This window comes from Nyctereutes procyonoides, unplaced genomic scaffold, assembly GCF_905146905.1.
Source record: "Nyctereutes procyonoides isolate TBG_1078 unplaced genomic scaffold, NYPRO_anot_genome, whole genome shotgun sequence".
Classification (NCBI taxonomy): domain Eukaryota; kingdom Metazoa; phylum Chordata; class Mammalia; order Carnivora; family Canidae; genus Nyctereutes; species Nyctereutes procyonoides.
In genome coordinates, this window is record NW_026575035.1 from 23847264 (window position 1) to 23866259 (window position 18996).

Consider the following 18996-nt stretch of genomic DNA (forward strand, 5'->3'; position numbering starts at 1 on the left):
GCTTTGGTCTTTCTAAGCTGTTGAGGGACTTTTGTGGTTCCATACAAATTTTAGGATTGTTTTTTCTACTCCTGTGAAAAATACCATTGGACCTTTGGTAGAGATTGACCTCACTAATTTCCATATGCTAAGTTAAATCTCCTTCTGTGTTTATTTAGCATAATTATTAGGAATATAATTTGCTTGCAAAAATAAATTGAAAAATTTCTTATTTTGGTAAAATTGACTTGGAATTGTTATTATAGGACTTTTTTGGTGGGGTAAGGGGAGGCATTTGACAGGTCTTCTTTACCATCTTGTTGAAGTTAGCTTTCTTGAAAGTTTGTTTTTGTCCCTAAGCCTGAGCATGGTCTTTGCTTAGAAGTACTGGTCATTTCAATGAACAGGTTATTTGTATAAATACAGTTGTACAATGTAGGGGAATGGGTGTTGATCCCCCTGTGCTGCTGAAAATCATGTATAACTTTGGACTCCCCCAAAACTTAACTATGAATAGCCTGCTGTTGACAGGAAGCCTTACCAATAAAATATATGGCCGAGTAATACATATTTTATATGTTATGTGTATTATATACTGTATTCTTACAATAAAGTAAGCTAGAGAAAAGAAAATGTTAAGAAAATCATTAGAGAAGATGCATTTCTAGTACTATACTGTAATTATCGAAAAATCTGCGTGTAAGTGGACTTGCACGGACAAACCCATGTTTAGGGTTATGTATTTAGGATTCCTTTGCTCTTTTCGTAAGTACTTTTATAAATAGAGAAGTTACAGAAAAAAATTAGGGAATTTCCCAGAATGTCACAAAACTTTTCTGTTAATTGTTCAAGCAAGAGGGTTTTTATTACTGCCCTTTGTGCATTTGTAGGTTGATTGAAGGGGATAAAAGGGTGACCGATTGAGAAACTAGTAGAGGTACTTGAAGAAAATTCTCTCTCAATATCCTAAGTACTCTAGGTGGCTAATGAACAAAGAGAGAATTCACTGGGAACTCCTAGGAGCTCAGGAACAGGGCTGTGAGAAATGATTTGATGGATTTAATTGTAAACATGTTCAGTGTTTTGAGGCTTGTCTGGGTAATTAAAATGTTTTAGGCCGGGAAGTAAGCAAGGAATCAGAAGTATGTTTGTTATGGGACAGGTACTCAGGAAAGAAGTAAGGATTTGTGATATAGTCATTGCGTAAAGGGGACTGTTAACCTGAGAATAGAGGAGGAGAGGGTGCAAGTGCAGAGGTATGAGAATATCACAAATAAGAAATCACATAGTTTTCTTGTCTAACTCAGAACTTTTTAGAAAAATCGACTGAAAGAGAAACTCGCCAAGAATATGCTCTGGCTATGATTCAGTGCAAGGTTCTGAAACAGTTGGAGAACTTGGAACAGCAAAAGTATGACGATGAAGATATCAGTGAAGATATAAAATTTCTGTTGGAAAAACTTGGTGAGAGTGTTCAAGATCTTAGGTATGTTTTTAAAAATTCTCACAGGCTGGATATTGAGCATTGTTTGACTTTCCTGGTATTTTAAGAATGTCTAGATTAGTTACTAACGACAAACTCAAAACGTTTCACTGGAACATTATTTTAAGAATTGGGGGATATGAGGGAAAAAAAACAACAAAAACTGGCTCATCACCATGGCAACAGTTGGTTATAGCTGTGTTTTATGTCTTCTATTTTGGAGAGATTCCCATCATTCTCTTATCTGAAATCTGGCTGGCTGTACTCCTGCAGGATATTGGTGTCACCCTGGAACACCTTAAGAATCTCCCCCTGGTTTAGAATCTTTTTTAAGCAGTGCTGGTTGTTAATTTGTAGAGGAGGGTTGGCCATACTGGAAAGAGTATTTTTTTCCCCTGGCTTTTGTGAAGTTCCTATTGGTTTCATTTATTTTTTATTTTTGAAAGAGAGAGCATGCGCAAGTGCTTGAGCACATGGGGGATGGGTCGGAGGGGCAAATGGAGAGGGAGAGAGAGAACCTCAAGTAGGCTCCATGCCCAGTGCAGCAAGCCCAACATGGTGCTTGATCTCATGACCCTGAGACCATAACCTGAGCCAAAATCAACAGATTCCTAACCAAGCCACCCATTTATTATATTAAAAAATTATTATATTCATTATATTATGTAATATTTTATTATATTTAATATTTATTATATTAATATAGTTATGTATACATTTATATATTTATTTCTATTTATGACATTAAAATTATGCAAATAATGTAACAATGAAGTAAGAAAAAAAAAAGAATCCTATGTAGTTCAGAAGGAACTTCATGCCTCTTCCATATAATATTGCCCAGTCCCATTTCTTGAGTTTGCTTCCAAAAAAACTTAGCTCTGCTCCCCTAGCACCTATGCACACACAGGTAAATACACACACAAATGGGGTTCTTTATTATTCTGGACCTTGTTCTTTTTTGTTTCATAATGTTTTGGTGATCTTTCCCATTAACCTATATATTTTTTGTTTTTGAACTATTAATACATTTTTAGGAGAGAATTACTATCTAGAAGTAGATCTTTCTGTGTAGGTGATTTGAGATTTGGAGCTAGGCTGAGCCCAGTTTTAATTGTTTGACTACTTTTCTCCACCTCTGGCCTTGACAAACTTTTTGCCTTTTTAAGGTCTCAGTTTTCCTTTTGGTAAAATAGCAATAAAAATTCTAACCTTGTAGGATTTGTTGCTAATTTTCAAGCGTCCAGCAAATACCTTCAGGGTAGTATGTGTTCCAGAAATGTATTACCAGATAATTGAGTGCAGCTCACGATCCCAAGGCCCAAATTCTTTTATGGAGAGCGATGTATCACTCATATCAGTGGTTTGTAATGGAGTTTTGTGGAGGGAGGCAGATGATTTTTGTCTTTCTATAATTTTAAATGTGAATAAGCTGATTGTAATAAAATACTTTGGCCAGCAGTAGACTTGCAGTTTTTTAAAATTCTGTTTTATTAATTTCATTAAAAAATTCATTAGCAGTTCTTCTGTAATAATGATTTAAGATCTCTTTTAAAAATAAATAAGGTTAGTAATGCTTAGCTTTCTAAATTATTTAATCCATGTTAGCCAATTATTACTACTTACTGATTTTTCATATTGAATTTGGTAATTTGAAAAATACTACTAAAGCTAATAGGGTGATGGGAGCAGGTGAAAAGAGCTTTGTCTCTGTTTTTCCCTGTTATAGGTTGAGGATATTAATGTTAAACATTAGCTTACTTCTTAAAGTGACTGGCCTTACACTAAAGTAAATTACTATTTTATTCAATAGGACACTGTTCAACTTAACCAGTAAAATCCTGATTATTATTCTAAATTGCCAATCAGTATTGAAATGGCTAATTCTTCTTTAACTTTTCACATGAGAAAATGGCCACACGTGTCCTGTCACTGTGTTGTTTTTCCGCTGGCTAACAACATTAAACATTTTTTATATTTTGAAACTTTGAATAATTAAGTTAGTTTATACATAGCTGATTTTTGAATTAAATTGCATTGCAGTTTGTTATATGCACAGAAGTTTTTGTTTTTAATTAATCTGTAATGTGTTAATTTAGTGAATTATCTCTGCAGTGTTTGTAATCACATTATGCAATATTATATCCATGTGTATATTTTTGTTTAATGCAGGGTATAGTGGTTTATGACATTTATAGTATTAGAATATGCTGTTTTATATTTAACATACTTTTATATAAATTTACATGAAGTTATATACATTTATATTAATTTACAAATACAGTATTTTAAGTGGCATGTGGAAACTGCTAGATTATAGATATTTTTCTGGCATACATTTATTTATCAAGATAAAGATTTGAAAGCAGGTGTTCCTTTTAATATGTCATGATGAGCATTCAAACTGACCGGAGTATTGGACATTAGGACCTTGAATAAATTTCACATGATTTATTAAAGATTATTTAAGTGGTTTAAACTTTGTTAGTGGTAGTTTGTTAATCTACAAAGGCTTCTCAGTCTTTGCAGTTAAATTATCAGTGAAGATTTTTGTTTTTTTTCTATTTAGGTATTATTGACATGGTAAAAATATTTCCATATAATATTTGCTTAATTTTGGAGTAGCTCTTAGATTCTTCTAAACTATGGATTATTTAAAAATTTTTATAGCTCATTTGATGAATACAGTTCGGAACTTAAATCTGGAAGATTGGAGTGGAGTCCTGTGCACAAATCTGAGAAATTTTGGAGAGAAAATGCTGTAAGGTTAAATGAGAAGAATTATGAGCTTTTAAAGTAAGTTTTAAATTCTGGTTTACATTCTTGATACCTGTTCCACATCCTTGCCAACATGTTATTGTCACTCTTTAAAAAATTATAGCCTTTTCATGATTTTAACTTGTATTTTCTTCCGTCTTATTTGGTTGGATACCTTGGTCATTTGGATATCTGCTTTTCCAAAATTATGCCTGTTCAAGCATTTAAAAATTTGTTTAAAAAAGATTTTATTTATTGATTTATTTGAGAGAAAGAAGAGAGAGAGGGACAGTGTGTGGGAGCAGGTGGGGAGGAGCAGAATGGGAGGGAGAGAGAGAGCGGGAAAGAATCTCAAGCAGACACCATGCTGAGCTGACACTGGGCTCTATTGCAGGACCCTGAGATCATGACCTGAGCCGAAACCAGAAAAAGTCAGAGACTTAACCAACTGAGCCACCCAGCTGCCCCTACAAAATTTTCTTTTAGTAGGAGTTCTATACGTATTCTGTACAGGAGTTCTTCTACCTGCTCATCCTAACTATTTTCTTCTATTCTGTCATGTATCATTTCGCTCTTTAGTTGTAATGTAGCTCAATTGATTAATCTTTTCCTTTATGGCTAGTACTGTTTGGCGTCCTGGTTAAGAAGTTTTTGCCTGTCTGGAATCATGAAGATACATTTTTAGGTTATCTGCTGGAAGCTTTACTGTTTAACATTTCACGGCTAGATCTCTGTTCAATCTGGAATTGGTTTTTGGGTAAGGTGTAAAGCAGTGGTTAAGTTTTTTTTCATTTTGTGGGTATCTCATTGAACCAACACCATTTATTGAAAATAAAATTTTCTTTTCACTTGCAGGGCTCCTTTTGTCATAGTAAGATGACAAAATATGTGCAAGTGTCTCTTTTTTTAAAATTGAGGTATAAATCATGTGCCACACAATTCACCCACTTAAAAATTACACAAATAAGTGGATTGTACTAAATTCACAAATATGTGCAACTATAAACACAATCAATTTTAGAACATTTCCATCACTTTGAAAAGAAACCCCGTATTCTTTAACTGTCACCTCTTACCCACCCATCCACTCAGCCCTAAGCAACCAAAAATCTATTTTTTGTCTCTATAGATGTGCCTATTATGAAAATGTCACATCAGTGGAATTCTATAATATTTATCCTTTCATGATTGGCTTCTTTTAGTTCCCATAATGTGTTCAAGGTTCATTTATGTTGCAGCATTTATTAGTACTTTATTTTCATGGTAGAATGATACTTCATTATATTGATCTACCACATTTTATCTGCTCATCAGTTAATGAACATTTGTTGTGCTCTGAAAAGGTGGTGGTAATAAACATCTGCATACAAGTTTTTGTGTGGATATGTGTTTTTATTTATCTTGCTTGAGTAGGTTTTGGAATAGGATTGCTGAATCATATTAACCATTTGAGGAACTGTCAGACTGTTCTCTGAATTGCCTGCACAATTTTATGCATAAAGGCTTTCAGTTGTAATGAGATCCAACTTACCATAGACTGTACTTTGTTGTATCTAAAAAGTCATCTCCGTGCCCAAGGTTGCCTACATTTTCTTGAAGTTTTATAGTTTTGTGTTTTTCATTTAGGTCTCTGATTCATTGTGCTAATTTTTCTGAAGGTTGTAAGATTTGTGTCTAGAGTTACTTGTTTACATGTGGATGTGCAGTTGTTTTAGCACTATTTGTTGCAATATTGCTTTTGCTCTGTTGTCAAAGATAGCTTGATTGTGTTGATTTATTTCTTGGTTCTTTATTCTATTCTATGAATTTATTTGTCTACTTGTTCACCAATATCAAAGTCTTCTTGATTACTCTAGCTTTATAGTAAGTCTCACTCATTTTTTCTCCTTTTCCCTTTATTCCCTTTCACTATTTTTTATATACCCCAAATGAATGAGACCGTATAATGTGTGGGAAATATCAGAAAGGGAGACAGAACATGAGAGACTCCTAACTCTGGGAAACGAACTAGGGGTGGTAGAAAGGGAGGTAGGCGGGGGGTGGGGGGTGACGGGCACTGAGGGGGGCACTTGATGGGATGAGCACTGGGTGTTATTCTATATGTTGGCAAATTGAACACCAATAAAAAATAAATTTATAAAAAAAAAAGAAGGGATACCTGGAAGCAAGTTTTAAGCAACTCTAAAATTCAGTAGTACTAACTTTGCTATTTTTACCATCCCAAGTACATTTTCCTCTAAGATAAGAATAATGCCACAAAATGTTGTTGAATGGACTCAATAAGATAATGTATATAAAACATTTAGCACAAATGCCTAGCCATATAATAATTGCTCACTAAATGTCTTGTTACAATTATTATGTAAACAAGTTAAAATCATGACAATTGTATTAAGATAGTAGGATATTGTAAAGTTTTCCTTTCTATTTTCTAAAAAAAATAAAAAATAAAAAAATGTTGAAATAAAAAAAAGTCTCAAAGTTGGGTAGCATCAGTCCTCTAACTTTCTTCTTTTCCAATCTTGTGTTGGCTATTTTGGACTTTATGCCTCTTTATATAAACTTCAGAGTTTGATGACATTCAAAAAATAATTTCCTGGGATTTTGATTGGGATTGCATTGAATCAAGTTGAGAAGAACTGGCATCTTGACAATATGAGTCTTCCTATATTCATGGACATGGAATCTCTCTCCATTTATTCAGCTTTTCTTTGATTTCTTTCATTAGAATTTTGTAGTTTTCTTCAACATATTTTCAAGTTTTTTCCAACGTATTTTGTTAGGTTTATATCTAAGTATTTCATTTTGGTGGGGAGGGTGTTAAGTAAATGGTATTTTTAAAATTTTGAATTTTACTTGCTCTTTGCTGGTATATACGGAAGTGATTTGTTTTGTATATTACCCTTGTGTCCTGCAACCTTGTTATAATTGGTTATTCTAGAAGTTATAAAAATTGAATCTTTTGAATTTTCTACTTAGATCATTATGTCATCTACAAAGACACTTTTATTTCTTCGGCCCCAATCTATATAACTTTTATTTCCTTTTCTAGCTATTGCATCATGAGGACATCCAGTATGATGTTGAAAAGGAGTGGTGAGGGGACATCTTTGCCTTGATATTTTTCTTATCAGGAAAGCTTCTAGCTCTCCACCATTAAGTATGATAATAAATGTAGGATTTTTATAGATGTTCTTTATCAAGTTGGAGAGGTTCTAAGATTGTAAGAGAGTTTTTATCATTAATGGGTGTTGGATTTTGTTAAATGGTTTTTCTACATTTATTGAGATAATCATGTTAATTTTTTTCCTTTGGTCTACTGATGAATGATAGGTTATATTAATATATTCTTGAATATTGAACTGGCTTTGTGTACCTGGAATAAAGCTGATTTGGTCCGATACATAATTCTGGGTAATAACACATATGTGTATGATATATAAATCATGGTACTTCTTTTTATAATTGTTGTATTTGATTTGCTAACATTTTGTTAAAGATTTTTGCATCTATATTCATGAGATATATTGGTCTGTAATTTGCCTTTCTTGTGATATCTTTGGTTTGGTATTATGGTAATGCTGGCTTCATAGGATGAGTTAGTGTTTCTTCTGCTTTTAGTTTTTGGAAGAAGTTATAGGGAATTTATGATTTCCTCCTTAAATGTTTAGTAGAATTTACTGTTGAGTTCATCTGGACCTGTTGCTTTCTGTTTTTGAAGGTTATTAAATATTGATTCAATTTCTTTAACAGGTACATACCTACTCAGATTTTTTTCTCCTCAGGTGAGCACTGTGAGGACCCTCAGAGAGCTAGGCCTCTGGGAGTTTTTATCTCTCAAGCTACTTTTTGCTAGTCTCTAGCAATTAGTCAGTTACCCTTTAAATATTCCTGCCAGTTGATGGATGCAGCAGCGGCTTCTGCTCTGTTAGCTGTCTGTCTCTGTATTTACCTGCCTCTCTAGCTTATGGCACAGTGGCTGGTTCTGGGACTTCAGTTCTCTGTTGGATCTACAAAGAGGTATTAACTTTCAGCTTATTTAGTTTTTCTTCTTGTGAGGACAAGAGTGGTGATTTCAAGCTCTTTACATAATTGAATTGGAAACTGAGATCTCTTTTTCTTTTTCCAGATGAGTTTGACTCTTCTGGGTCCCTTGCCTTTTTTTTTTTTAATATTTTATTTATTCATGAGAGACACACAGAGGAAGGCAGAGATGTAGGCAGAGGGAGAAGCAGGCTCCCTGAGGGGAGCCTGATGCATGACTTGATCCCAGGATCCCGGGATCATGACCCGAACCAAAAGCAGGTGCTCAACTGCTGAACCACCCGGGTGTACCCCTCTCTTTCCATTTTAAATGAATTTTAGAATCACTTAGTTAAATTCTACAATGAAGCCATTTGGGATTCTCTTAGGGATTATGTAAGCTGTAGATCAACTTGGGGAGTATTTCCATCTTAACAGTATTTGGTGTTGAGATCCATAAAAATGGTATACTTTCCCACTTATTGAGTTCATATTTATTTCTTTTCAGTAGTGTTTTGCAGTTTTCAGGGCATAAGTTTTGCATTTTTTTTTTTTTTTGCTGAATTTGTTTCTAAATATTTTTTTCTTTTGATGCTATTGTACGTGGAACTGTTTTCTTCATTTTCAGTTTATCACAAGTTTATAGAAATACAATTGATTTTTCTGTATTCTTATATTCTGCAATCTCTCTGAGCTTTTAAAATAAGTTTTAATAACTTTTTTAGTGAATTCCTTTGCTTTTTCTATATATAAGATCATGTCATCTGTAAATAGATATAGTTTTACTTCTCACTTTCTAATCTGGATGCCTTTTCTTTCTTTCTTTGTTTTTTTTCCTTGCCTAATTTCCCTGCCTAGTATCTTTGTATGCAGATGTCTCCCTGAATTCTTTATTCTGTTGCATCATTGATTTGTCTGTTCTTGTTCCAGTATTATATTATGTTTATTGCTGTATTTTATAGTAAGTCTTGGTATCTGATAACATCAGCACTCCACAAATTTGTTGTTTTTCCAAGTTAGCTTGGCATCTTTTGGCCTTCTAAATTTCTATATGTGTTTTAGAATAAACTTGTCAATTTAACAATTCTAGTAAGATTTGATTGAGATTGAATCTGTAGTTCATTCTTGGGAGAATTGATAGTTTTTCTTTTTTTTTAATAAATTAATTTTTATTGGTGTTCAATTTACCAACATACAGAATAACACCCAGTGCTCATCCCGTCAAGTGTCCCCCTCAGTGGAATTGATAGTTTTTTAATTTGGGGGTCTCTGGTCTTTGTGGAATAGCCTTTCATTTATCGTAGGATTTTGTTCTAATGTTCTTGCTCATCTTTCATTAGATTTATTCCTATGTATATTATTTTTCTCCGCATTCCTTTACATTGTGCCATTTAAAATTTTTCATTTAAAAAATTTTAGCTTTAGTAGTGATTCTTTGTGATGATAGAAATAGTTTATGTTTGTGCTGTCCAGTATGGTATTCAGTGGCTAAAGAGTGCTTGAAATGTTGCTGGTATGACTGAAAAACTCAATTTTTGATTTAATTAATGTCAGGTTAACTTTAAATAACTCATGTGGCTAGTGGCCACCATTTTGGACAGCACAATTTGAATTTGGTTTATAGAAATACTGCTAAAGAGTTCCATGTTGCACATTAGGTTTCTACGTAACTTCCTTCACTGCCAGCTTGGTATTTTGTTTTCTCAAATTACTTAGCATTTGTTCTTCTGTCTATTTTAATATTTTGTTGTTTAATTTCCCATGGGTCTAAGCTTTAAAAAGAAAAACCATGAAAACTACAATGAAATACCACCTCACACCAGTTAGAATGGCTAAAATTAACAATACAGGAAACAACAGGTGTTGGCGAAGACTGTTGAAAGGGGAACCCTCTTACACTGTTGGTGGGAAAGCAAACTGGTGTAGCCACTCTGGATAACAGTATGAAGATTCCTCAAAAAGTTAGAAATAGAACTACCCTATGATCCAGGAATTGCACTTCTAGGTATTTGCCTAAAGGATACAAAAATACTGATTTGAAAGTATATATTCACCCCAGTGTTTGTAGCAGCATTAACAACAATAGCAAATTATAGAAAGACCCCAGATGTCCATTGACTGATGAATGGATAAAGAGGATGCGGTCCTTGTGTATGTATGTAAGAGTGTGTGTGTGTGTGTAGCCATCAAAAGAATATCATCTTATTATTTGCAGTGACATGGATGGAGCTAGAGAGTATTATGCTAGGTGAAATAAGTCAGAGAAAGATAAATATCATAGGATTTCACACATGTGAAATTTAAGAAACAAAACAAATGAAACATGGGGGAGAGGGAGGAAGAGAAGCAAACCAAGAAACAGACTCTTTATACTATAGAGAACAAACTAGTGGTTACCAGAGGGGAGATGGGTAGAGAGTTGGGTTAAATGGGTGATGGGCATTAAAAGAGGGCACTTGTGATGAGCACTGGGTGTTATTTGTAAGTGATGAATCACTAAATTCTACACTTGAAACGAATATTACACAATATGTTAAGTAACTGGAACTGAAGAAAAAACTTGAAAATGAGAAAAAAAATTCTTTTACTGTTATTTTAACAAGGTAGAAGGAGGAAAAGAGGTATATACTTGTGTCTGATAAGTGATTTTAGGGAGATCTATCTCTGTTGTTTATACTTATTTTCCATGTATTACCAAAAATGATATATTAAGCTTATTTAAAAGTTTAACAAACCAAAATGAGTGGTTGATGTTGGCAGGACTGAGGGAGAATAGATGAGGGAAAAGTGAATTATCTTATCAACATTGTGCTACTTTGAGTGTTTTTTTTTTTTAAGATTTTATTTATTTATTCATGAGAGACACACAGAGAGAGGCAGAGAGAGAAGCAGACTCCCTGTAGGGAGCCTGTTGCAGGACTTGATCCCAGAACGCCTTGATCTCATGACCTGGGCCAAAGGCAGATGCTCAACCACTGAGCCACCTAGGTGCCCCATTACTTTGGGTTTTTAACAGCAACAAAATGAACTTGAATAATGGCTTTTAAATCTAGTTTTTGGAAAACTTGAATATAATGGAGGGCAGATTTTTATAAATTATTACTAAAGCATTACATATATTTTTATTATGATACACTTAAGGAGCCTTTTGAAGTTCATGTTCTGCTTTCTGTCATTAGGTTTTGGTTTTATGGTTCCTTTAAATTATTCTCTTTACTTTTTTATGACCCTTAGTGATTTTTCTGAATAATCAGAAACAATGACATGTAGCACTTTAGTTTTAGAGAAATTTGAAGTCGTCGTTTGTCCTTAGTTTCCATTCCTTTTTTTCCCTAAAGGTTTGTTTGTTTGTTTATTTTATTTATTTTAGAAAACATGCATATGTGAGGGTGGGGGAAGAGCAGAGGAAGAGGGACAAGCAGACTCCCCACTGAGCATGGAGCCCTGTGCTTGGCTTAATCTCATGACCCTGAGATTATGACTGGAGCAGAAATCAAGAGTTGGGCACTTAATTGATTGAGCCCCCCAGGTGCCCCCTGTTTCCATTCTTTTTTTTTTTTAAAGATTTTATTTATTTATTCATGAGAGACACAGACAGAGAGGCAGAGACACAGGCAGAGGGAGAAGCAGGCTCCATGCAGGGAGCCTGATGTGGGACTCGATCCCAGGACCCCAGGATCATGCCCTGGGCCAAAAGCAGACGCTCAACCACTGAGCCACCCAGGTGCCCCCCCTGTTTCCATTCTTATAAGTTATCTGTATGGGGATGATTGGCAAGGAGGGGCATGGTAATGCTGTCCCTCAAACTAGGTGATAAATAGATACAGAAGAAATCTTTATTCTGTTATTAAAAACACAGTGAATACTAGCCTTCTTTTTATCTGTAGAGAACTGCACTTATTTCAGGCCCCGACCTATTTTTTTTCAGGTAATTCCAAACTTAGCAAGTATGCAATGTAAGTTCATTTTTTCACTATCAGTTTTAGTTTGATAGTATGCAGAAAATACTTTGTAATCTTGTATGTTATAATTTTGAAATAAGTATGTGTTTTGAATAAGGAAATATTCTGAAATACAAGAAACTATGCAAATGATAAAAGAAAAGCAAAGGCCAAGGGAGCAAACAAGTTTTTAAAACAGGAAAAACATTGTGAAAGACAATGTGAAAGAGCAAATTTGTGGAGTGATCAATCAGAATAATAATAGAAATTGTGTTTTGGCTTTGAACAGACACTTTCTAAGATTACATTTCTAGCAAATGTCAGAGTCAGAATTCACATTTGGTCTGACTCCAAAGCTGTGATATGTTGCTGTCTTGATCCCATTGGAGTCTCTGACAGAATCTCAGCTTGTGGTTAATATGGTGGTAGAGATTTGGCTTTTGATTGATGAATCTACTGTTTTTATTGATGACAAATACAGAAATGGAAAGTGTGTTCAGTTTACAGATAATAATACAAAAATATTTTGTCGCTGAGCATATTCAGTGGGCTGAATGACCTAGGGATAGCCGTTAAAATCATTTCTGTATTTTCTATATTTGATTAATCCTTTCTACTTTGAACATTTTTTTTGAGTCTAAGACTACAGTTTTCAAAAAAAAAGTTTTTTTTGAAATTTTTTTTGAATTTATTTATTCAGAGAGAGAGACAGAGAGAGAGGGGCAGAGACACAGGTAGAGGGAGAAGCAGGCTCCATGCAGGAAGCCTGACGTGGGACTCCATCCCGGGTCTCCAAGATCACGCTCTAGGCTGCAGGTGGCGCTAAACCGCTGGGCCACCAGGGCTGCCCCAGTTTTCAAATGTTAATGGAGATCTTGTTAAAATGCATATTCTAACTTAGTAGGTCCAGGATTGGGTCTGTGATTCAGCATTTCTAAGGTGATACTGATACTGCTGGTTTGCAGACCATATATTGATTATCAAGGGTCTCAGCTATATGGAGAATGACTCAGATCACTGAATATGGATTAAAGCTGCATTGGCAAACTTTTTCTGTAAAGGCCCAGGAAGTAAACAATGGAGGCCTTGTGAGCCGTTCAGTCTCTGTCACAACTGCCAAGGCAACCATGGACAGTAGGCAAACTAGTAAGTGTGGCTTTGTTCCAATAAAACTTTATGTACAAAAACAGGTAGCTGCTGGGTTTAGACTTCAGCTGTAATTTGCTGGCTTTTGGTTTAAGGTATTCAGAACAAATATTCTGTTATATTTTAAGGAATCTTAAGTGAATATTTTCTTATTTCATAAAATAATATCTTAATAAAATTTCAAAATAGTAAAAATAACATTAACATACTTTAATCTCTAGAAACTATTAAAATGTCTCAGTTGAATTAAACTTCATTTTAGGATAATTTGCAAGTTGGCCTTTTAAAAAGAGCAAGTTTGAAATAAAAAAAATAAATGTATGGGAGATTGAATATATGTCTTGTTTTTTCTTTGTGGGTTTTCATGTGCTTGAGTTGAATGAACTATCATCATGGGGTAGTTGCTTAGCATGGGCTAGAGTTGACACATAGTGATTCAAATCTGTTTCAACAGTTGTATGTTTAAGCAGATATGTAACTTCTCTGGATCTTATTTCCTCATTTATGGGATCCTATTGTGAGGTGTATATTTACACTGAGTTTGGAACATGTATGTATATAATAAATTCTCATCCTTTTCTATTATTTGGAAATGCAGATATCTCAGTCTGGAAAATAAAAGGCATGTAATTACTGCTTAATGAAATAATTCCTTGATTGACAGTGAGGTTTTTTATTAGTGTTTCCTGTTGTTTACAGAGTTAGATATTTGACACACAGAGATGATAGAAAAAGGTAGGTAAAAAAAAAAAAAGTAAGGGTAGGTAGAGAAATGTTGAGCCACACTCTTAGGAGATATTACCAAATAAATGAGCTGCAGAAACTAAAGTACGTAAGCTTCATAGACTTGTACAGATTATGAACAGTGTTTTATTGCTTTTAAGTATTTGTTGAAATGCAAATGATATGAGCAAAGGTCATGGTGATTCAAGTTGTTTTTTAGTACAGATCTTAAGAAACAAGATTTGTATTTTGTAATTGAATAGTTTGTCGGCAAATAGTCAAATGGTTTCAAAACTTTATGTTAGATATTTTAAACTTAAATTTTAAACTTTAATTTAAAATTAGCAATTCTACAGTTTGGCTCTTGTGGACATTGCTGTTATATACATTGGGTACAGGTACCCCTTCGGATCAATACATTTATATCTTTGGGGTAAATCCTTAGTAGTGCAATTGCTGGATCATAGGGTAGCTCTATTTTTAACTTCTTAAGGAAACTCTATACTGTTTTCCAGAGTGTCTGTATCAGTATGCATTTCCACCAACAGGTCAAGAGGGTTCCCATTTCTCCATATCCTCACCAACATTTGTTGTTTCCTGTCTTGTTAATTTTAGCCATTTTGACTGGTATGAGGTGGTATCTCATTTTGGTTTTGATTATATTTCCCTGATACCAAGTGATGTTCATTGACAGATGAATGAATAAAGAAGATGTGGTATATATATGCAATAGAATACTACTCAGCCAATAAGAAAGGATGACTACTTACCATTTACATCGATGTGGATGGAACTGGAGGGTATTTTTTTGGGGGGGGGGTACAGTATACTTTATTGATGGTACATGACAAGGTAGGGCTCCCCAAGCCCTTCCCCTTCTTCGGGGTCTAGGATGTAAATTGGAGGTCAGGAGATTCTCAGTGTGTTGGGGGATTAAGTTGGGGCAGGGACTCCCCAGCAGCTGAGGGCCTCTCTCTTCCTCTTGTTCTTGCTGGGGCTGGTGGTCCAGGAGGCTCTTACTCCTTGGAGGCCATGTGGACCATGAGGTCCACCACCCGGTTGCTGTAGCTGAATTCATTGTCATACCAGGAAATGAGCTTGACAAAATGGTCATTGAGGGCAATGCCAGCCCCGGCGTCGAAGGTGGAAGAGTGGGTGTCACTGTTGAAGTCACAGGAGACAACCTGGTCTTCAGTGTAGCCCAGGATGCCCTTGAGGGGGCCCTCCGATGCCTGCTTCACTACCTTCTTGATGTCATCATATTTGGCAGCTTTCTCCAGGTGGCAGGTCAGATCCACAACTGACACATTGGGGGTGGGGACACGGAAGGCCATGCCAGTGAGCTTCCCGTTCAGCTCAGGGATGACCTTGCCCACAGCCTTGGCGGCGCCAGTGGAAGCAGGGATGATGTTCTGGGCAGCCCCTCGGCCGTCACGCCACAGCTTCCCAGAGGGGCCATCCACGGTCTTCTGGGTGGCAGTGATGGCATGGACAGTGGTCATGAGGCCCTCCACGATGCCGAAGTGGTCATGGATGACTTTGGCTAGAGGAGCCAAGCAGTTGGTGGTGCAGGAGGCATTGCTGACAATCTTGAGAGAGTTGTCATACTTCTCGTGGTTCACGCCCATCACAAACATGGGGGCATCAGCAGAAGGAGCAGAGATGATGACCCTCTTGGCCCCGCCCTTCAAGTGAGCCCCAGCCTTCTCCATGGTGGTGAAGACCCCAATGGACTCCACAACATACTCAGCACCAGCATCACCCCATTTGATGTTGGCGGGGTCTCGCTCCTGGAAGATGGAGATGGACTTTCCGTTGATGACAAGTTTCCCGTTCTCAGCCTTGACTGTGCCGTGGAATTTGCCGTGGGTAGAATCATACTGGAACATGTACACCATGTAGTTGAGATCAATGAAGGGGTCATTGATGGCGACAATATCCACTTTGCCAGAGTTAAAAGTGGCCCTGGTGACCAGGCGCCCAATACGGCCAAATCCGTTCACTCCGACCTTCACCATCGTGTCTCGGGGACGTGGCTGGCACTGCACCAGAAGACGCGGCTGTCTGTCGAACAGGGAGGAGCAGAGAGCCTGGAGGGTATTTTGCTGAGTGAAATATAAGTCAATCAGAAAAAGAATTATATGGTTTCACTCATGTGGAATATGAGAAACAGCATAGAGGATCATAGGAGAAGGGAGGGAAAGCTTAATGAGAAGTCATCAGAGGGAGAAGAACCACGAGAGACTCTTAATTATAGGAAACAAACTGAAAATTGCTGGAGGGGAGGTGGAAGGGGTGGGGTCATTGGGTGATGGGCATTGAGGAGGGTATGTGATATGATGAGCACTGGGTGTTATATGTAACTGATGAATTATTGAACTCTACATCTGAAACTAATGATATACTATGTGTTGGCTATTGAATTTAGTTCCTTTTTTTTCCTTATTCATGAGAGACACACAGAGAGAAAGAGAGAGAGAGAGAGAGGCAGAGACACAAGCAGGCTCCATGCAGGGAGCTTGATGTGGGACTTGATCCCGGGTCTCCAGGATCAGGCCCTGGGCTGAAGGCGGCGCTAGACCACTGAGCAACCCGGGCTGCCCTGGCTGTTGAACTTAAATTAAAAAAAGAAAAAGAAAATTAGCAATTCTAAGGGATAGTAACATCTTGAGCATCTTAGTAAAATTAAGTAACTTTTTTTAAAAAAAATGTGTGCTGAATTTTTGAATTCTAACTTATATCAAACAGCCTGGGCCAAGTCATTCAAATACTCTTGAAGGCATACAGGAGTAAAGAGAAAAGGTTTCTTTACTACTCCTCTCTCAAACTCTTCCCTGGTGGTAGCCAAAGTCAGCAGGTGATAGACTTCTCCAGTGTTCTTTCATTCATAGACATACCTGTACCTGTATCTTTATATAAAGTTATTTATACATGTCATCATCAGAATGTGTTTGTGACTTGTCTTTTTCACTTATGGCTTAGGGTCTGTTAAAATGACTTAGTTTTATTATTTTAAAAAATTTTAATTCTAATTTTTTTTGTTGTTATTTTGGGCTACTTTATTTCACTAAGCCTCTGGTTTTACATCTCTATAAGGTAGGAAGAACCAATAATCCTAGTTGTAGGTGTTCGATAAAATGGTGAATGTGAAAGTGCTTTGTACATGACATAGTGTTAACAGAGGACAAAGTAGGTGCCACTAGCATGGAATAAGAAATGGAGGGAAAAAGCCTAACTCTTGGATGTGGCCTCCACCCTGTAGCCTTTTCTTTTAGTCATTGTTTAAAGCCTAGTGTACATAGATATCTTTGTGGAAATATGAAAATATTTCTGTAGGTTAGATTCCTAGAAGTAAAATTGCTGGATCAAAGGGTCTGTGTATTTTAAATTCTGTTAGGATCTGTCAAACTTTTTTCCAATTGGTGGCATCACCATTTTACACTTAAATTATATGTTCATTTTTTTTTTCAGTAAGTGTTTCTTGAGCATCTGTTGCATGGGTTGTATGATCAGTACTGCTCTAGGTGTTGCAGACACAATGGCAAATAAAATTAAGTTCTTGTTGTTGTTAAGTATACATTGTATTTGGGGGAGAGAGACTAAAAAAATGTAGTCAAGAAACTATATAATATTATGATTGGTGGTAATGAGTCCTGTGAAGAAAAATGCACCAGGAAGTGGGGTAGAAAATGATAAGGGACAGAGTATCTTAGGGGGATCAGAGGCTCTTAAGCAAGAGTTGATATGTGAGCTGAGAACTGAAAGGATATTCTCTCAGTATTCTATTCAATTAGCTAATTCTGTAAGGTTTTCATATATCTGTTTACGTGAGTGGCTATTGCTGGCATATTAGCAGATTTTATTTTTTATATGTTAGTCTTCTGCCTAGCCATTAAAAAGATTACTCATTCTGATCAATTTTCCCAGTTATGCTCTGTTTGTGGAATGAATTGAGTAGTGTTCTTTCCATTTTTGTGCCCATTAGCAGTTTAACACAGGAATGATCTATTCCTTGAGTGATCTCTCCTCATACTCAGGGTGAAGGCAGTCTTTTCCAGTGGATTGGATTTTGGGCATGGAGTACTCCCTCTCCCTCCACTCCGGGGGAAACATGTGCCACTAGGTGAGATAAACCCTTTCCCTGGAGGTCCTTGAGGAGGCAGAAATCTGTGGTCAAGGCTCCAGCTCCCTACAGAAGGGAGCCTTCTCTGCATCTGGTTGGCTCCCGTTCTCAGAATCACCATCAGGCTCTTGCAGTGGTTTCACTCTGCCTATGTGATTGCTGTAGAGAAAGGACCAAAAGGGCAGCAAGGGAGTCAGGATTGTGAATTTGGGTGGCCATCTTCTCAGAACCATTCACTTGCTGTTTTGTATTGTTTGACTTGTGAAGTTCAGTTTTAGGTTCTTCTGGGACTTGGAGTGAGAGAGAGGCCTAGAGGTGGGGGGTGGGGGGAATGTGTGTGCTCAGGGCTCATGCTCTATCTTGATCACAGCTTAAAGTAACTTCTTAAGTAACTAACTTCTTAAGTAAACTTCTTGATCACAGTTTAAAGTAACTTCTTAACAATAAAGTAACTTCTTGTTCTTAACAAAATACTTACAACTGATTAATCTTCAAAATAGGCAAGGATTCGCTGGTAATTGTATATTAAAATAACATTAACTGACATCGTAGTTGTCTTTTTTGAGAGAGCAGGAGAAGATGTTCCTGATATTTTGGGAATTGTATGTGGTGTACATTGTGCATCTGAAAGTAACCTGGTATAAATGTATAAAGTAACCTGCTAACTTATATATTACACATATTATGTGTAATAGTAAAATCTGTAGAATATATGATTACATTTGTAAATGTCTATTTTCAGAAGATATCTGCATCGTACCTATGCTTTGTTGTGTTCTATAGAAGAACTAGAAATCAGTCTCTCTTTGAATTAAATTTCT

General features: G+C 36.2%; 2 protein-coding genes across 3 annotated transcripts in view; one reads left to right on the top strand and one right to left on the bottom strand.

Annotated features, from left to right (window-relative positions):
* Positions 1–18996, top strand: part of ATP6V1H (ATPase H+ transporting V1 subunit H) — a 135612-nt gene that overhangs the window by 63727 nt on the left and 52889 nt on the right. For both annotated transcript variants that reach the window (XM_055318350.1, XM_055318351.1), the window contains exons 10-11: positions 1287–1465; positions 4133–4258. In XM_055318350.1, the coding sequence (XP_055174325.1) occupies positions 1287–1465; positions 4133–4258 (305 nt within the window). The remainder of the gene's footprint in view (positions 1–1286; positions 1466–4132; positions 4259–18996) is intronic.
* On the bottom strand, positions 14931–16114 carry LOC129505343 (glyceraldehyde-3-phosphate dehydrogenase-like). Its single transcript, XM_055318352.1, has one exon. It carries the CDS (start codon positions 16068–16070, stop codon positions 15069–15071), a length of 1002 nt encoding a protein of 333 aa, XP_055174327.1. The 5' UTR covers positions 16071–16114; the 3' UTR covers positions 14931–15068.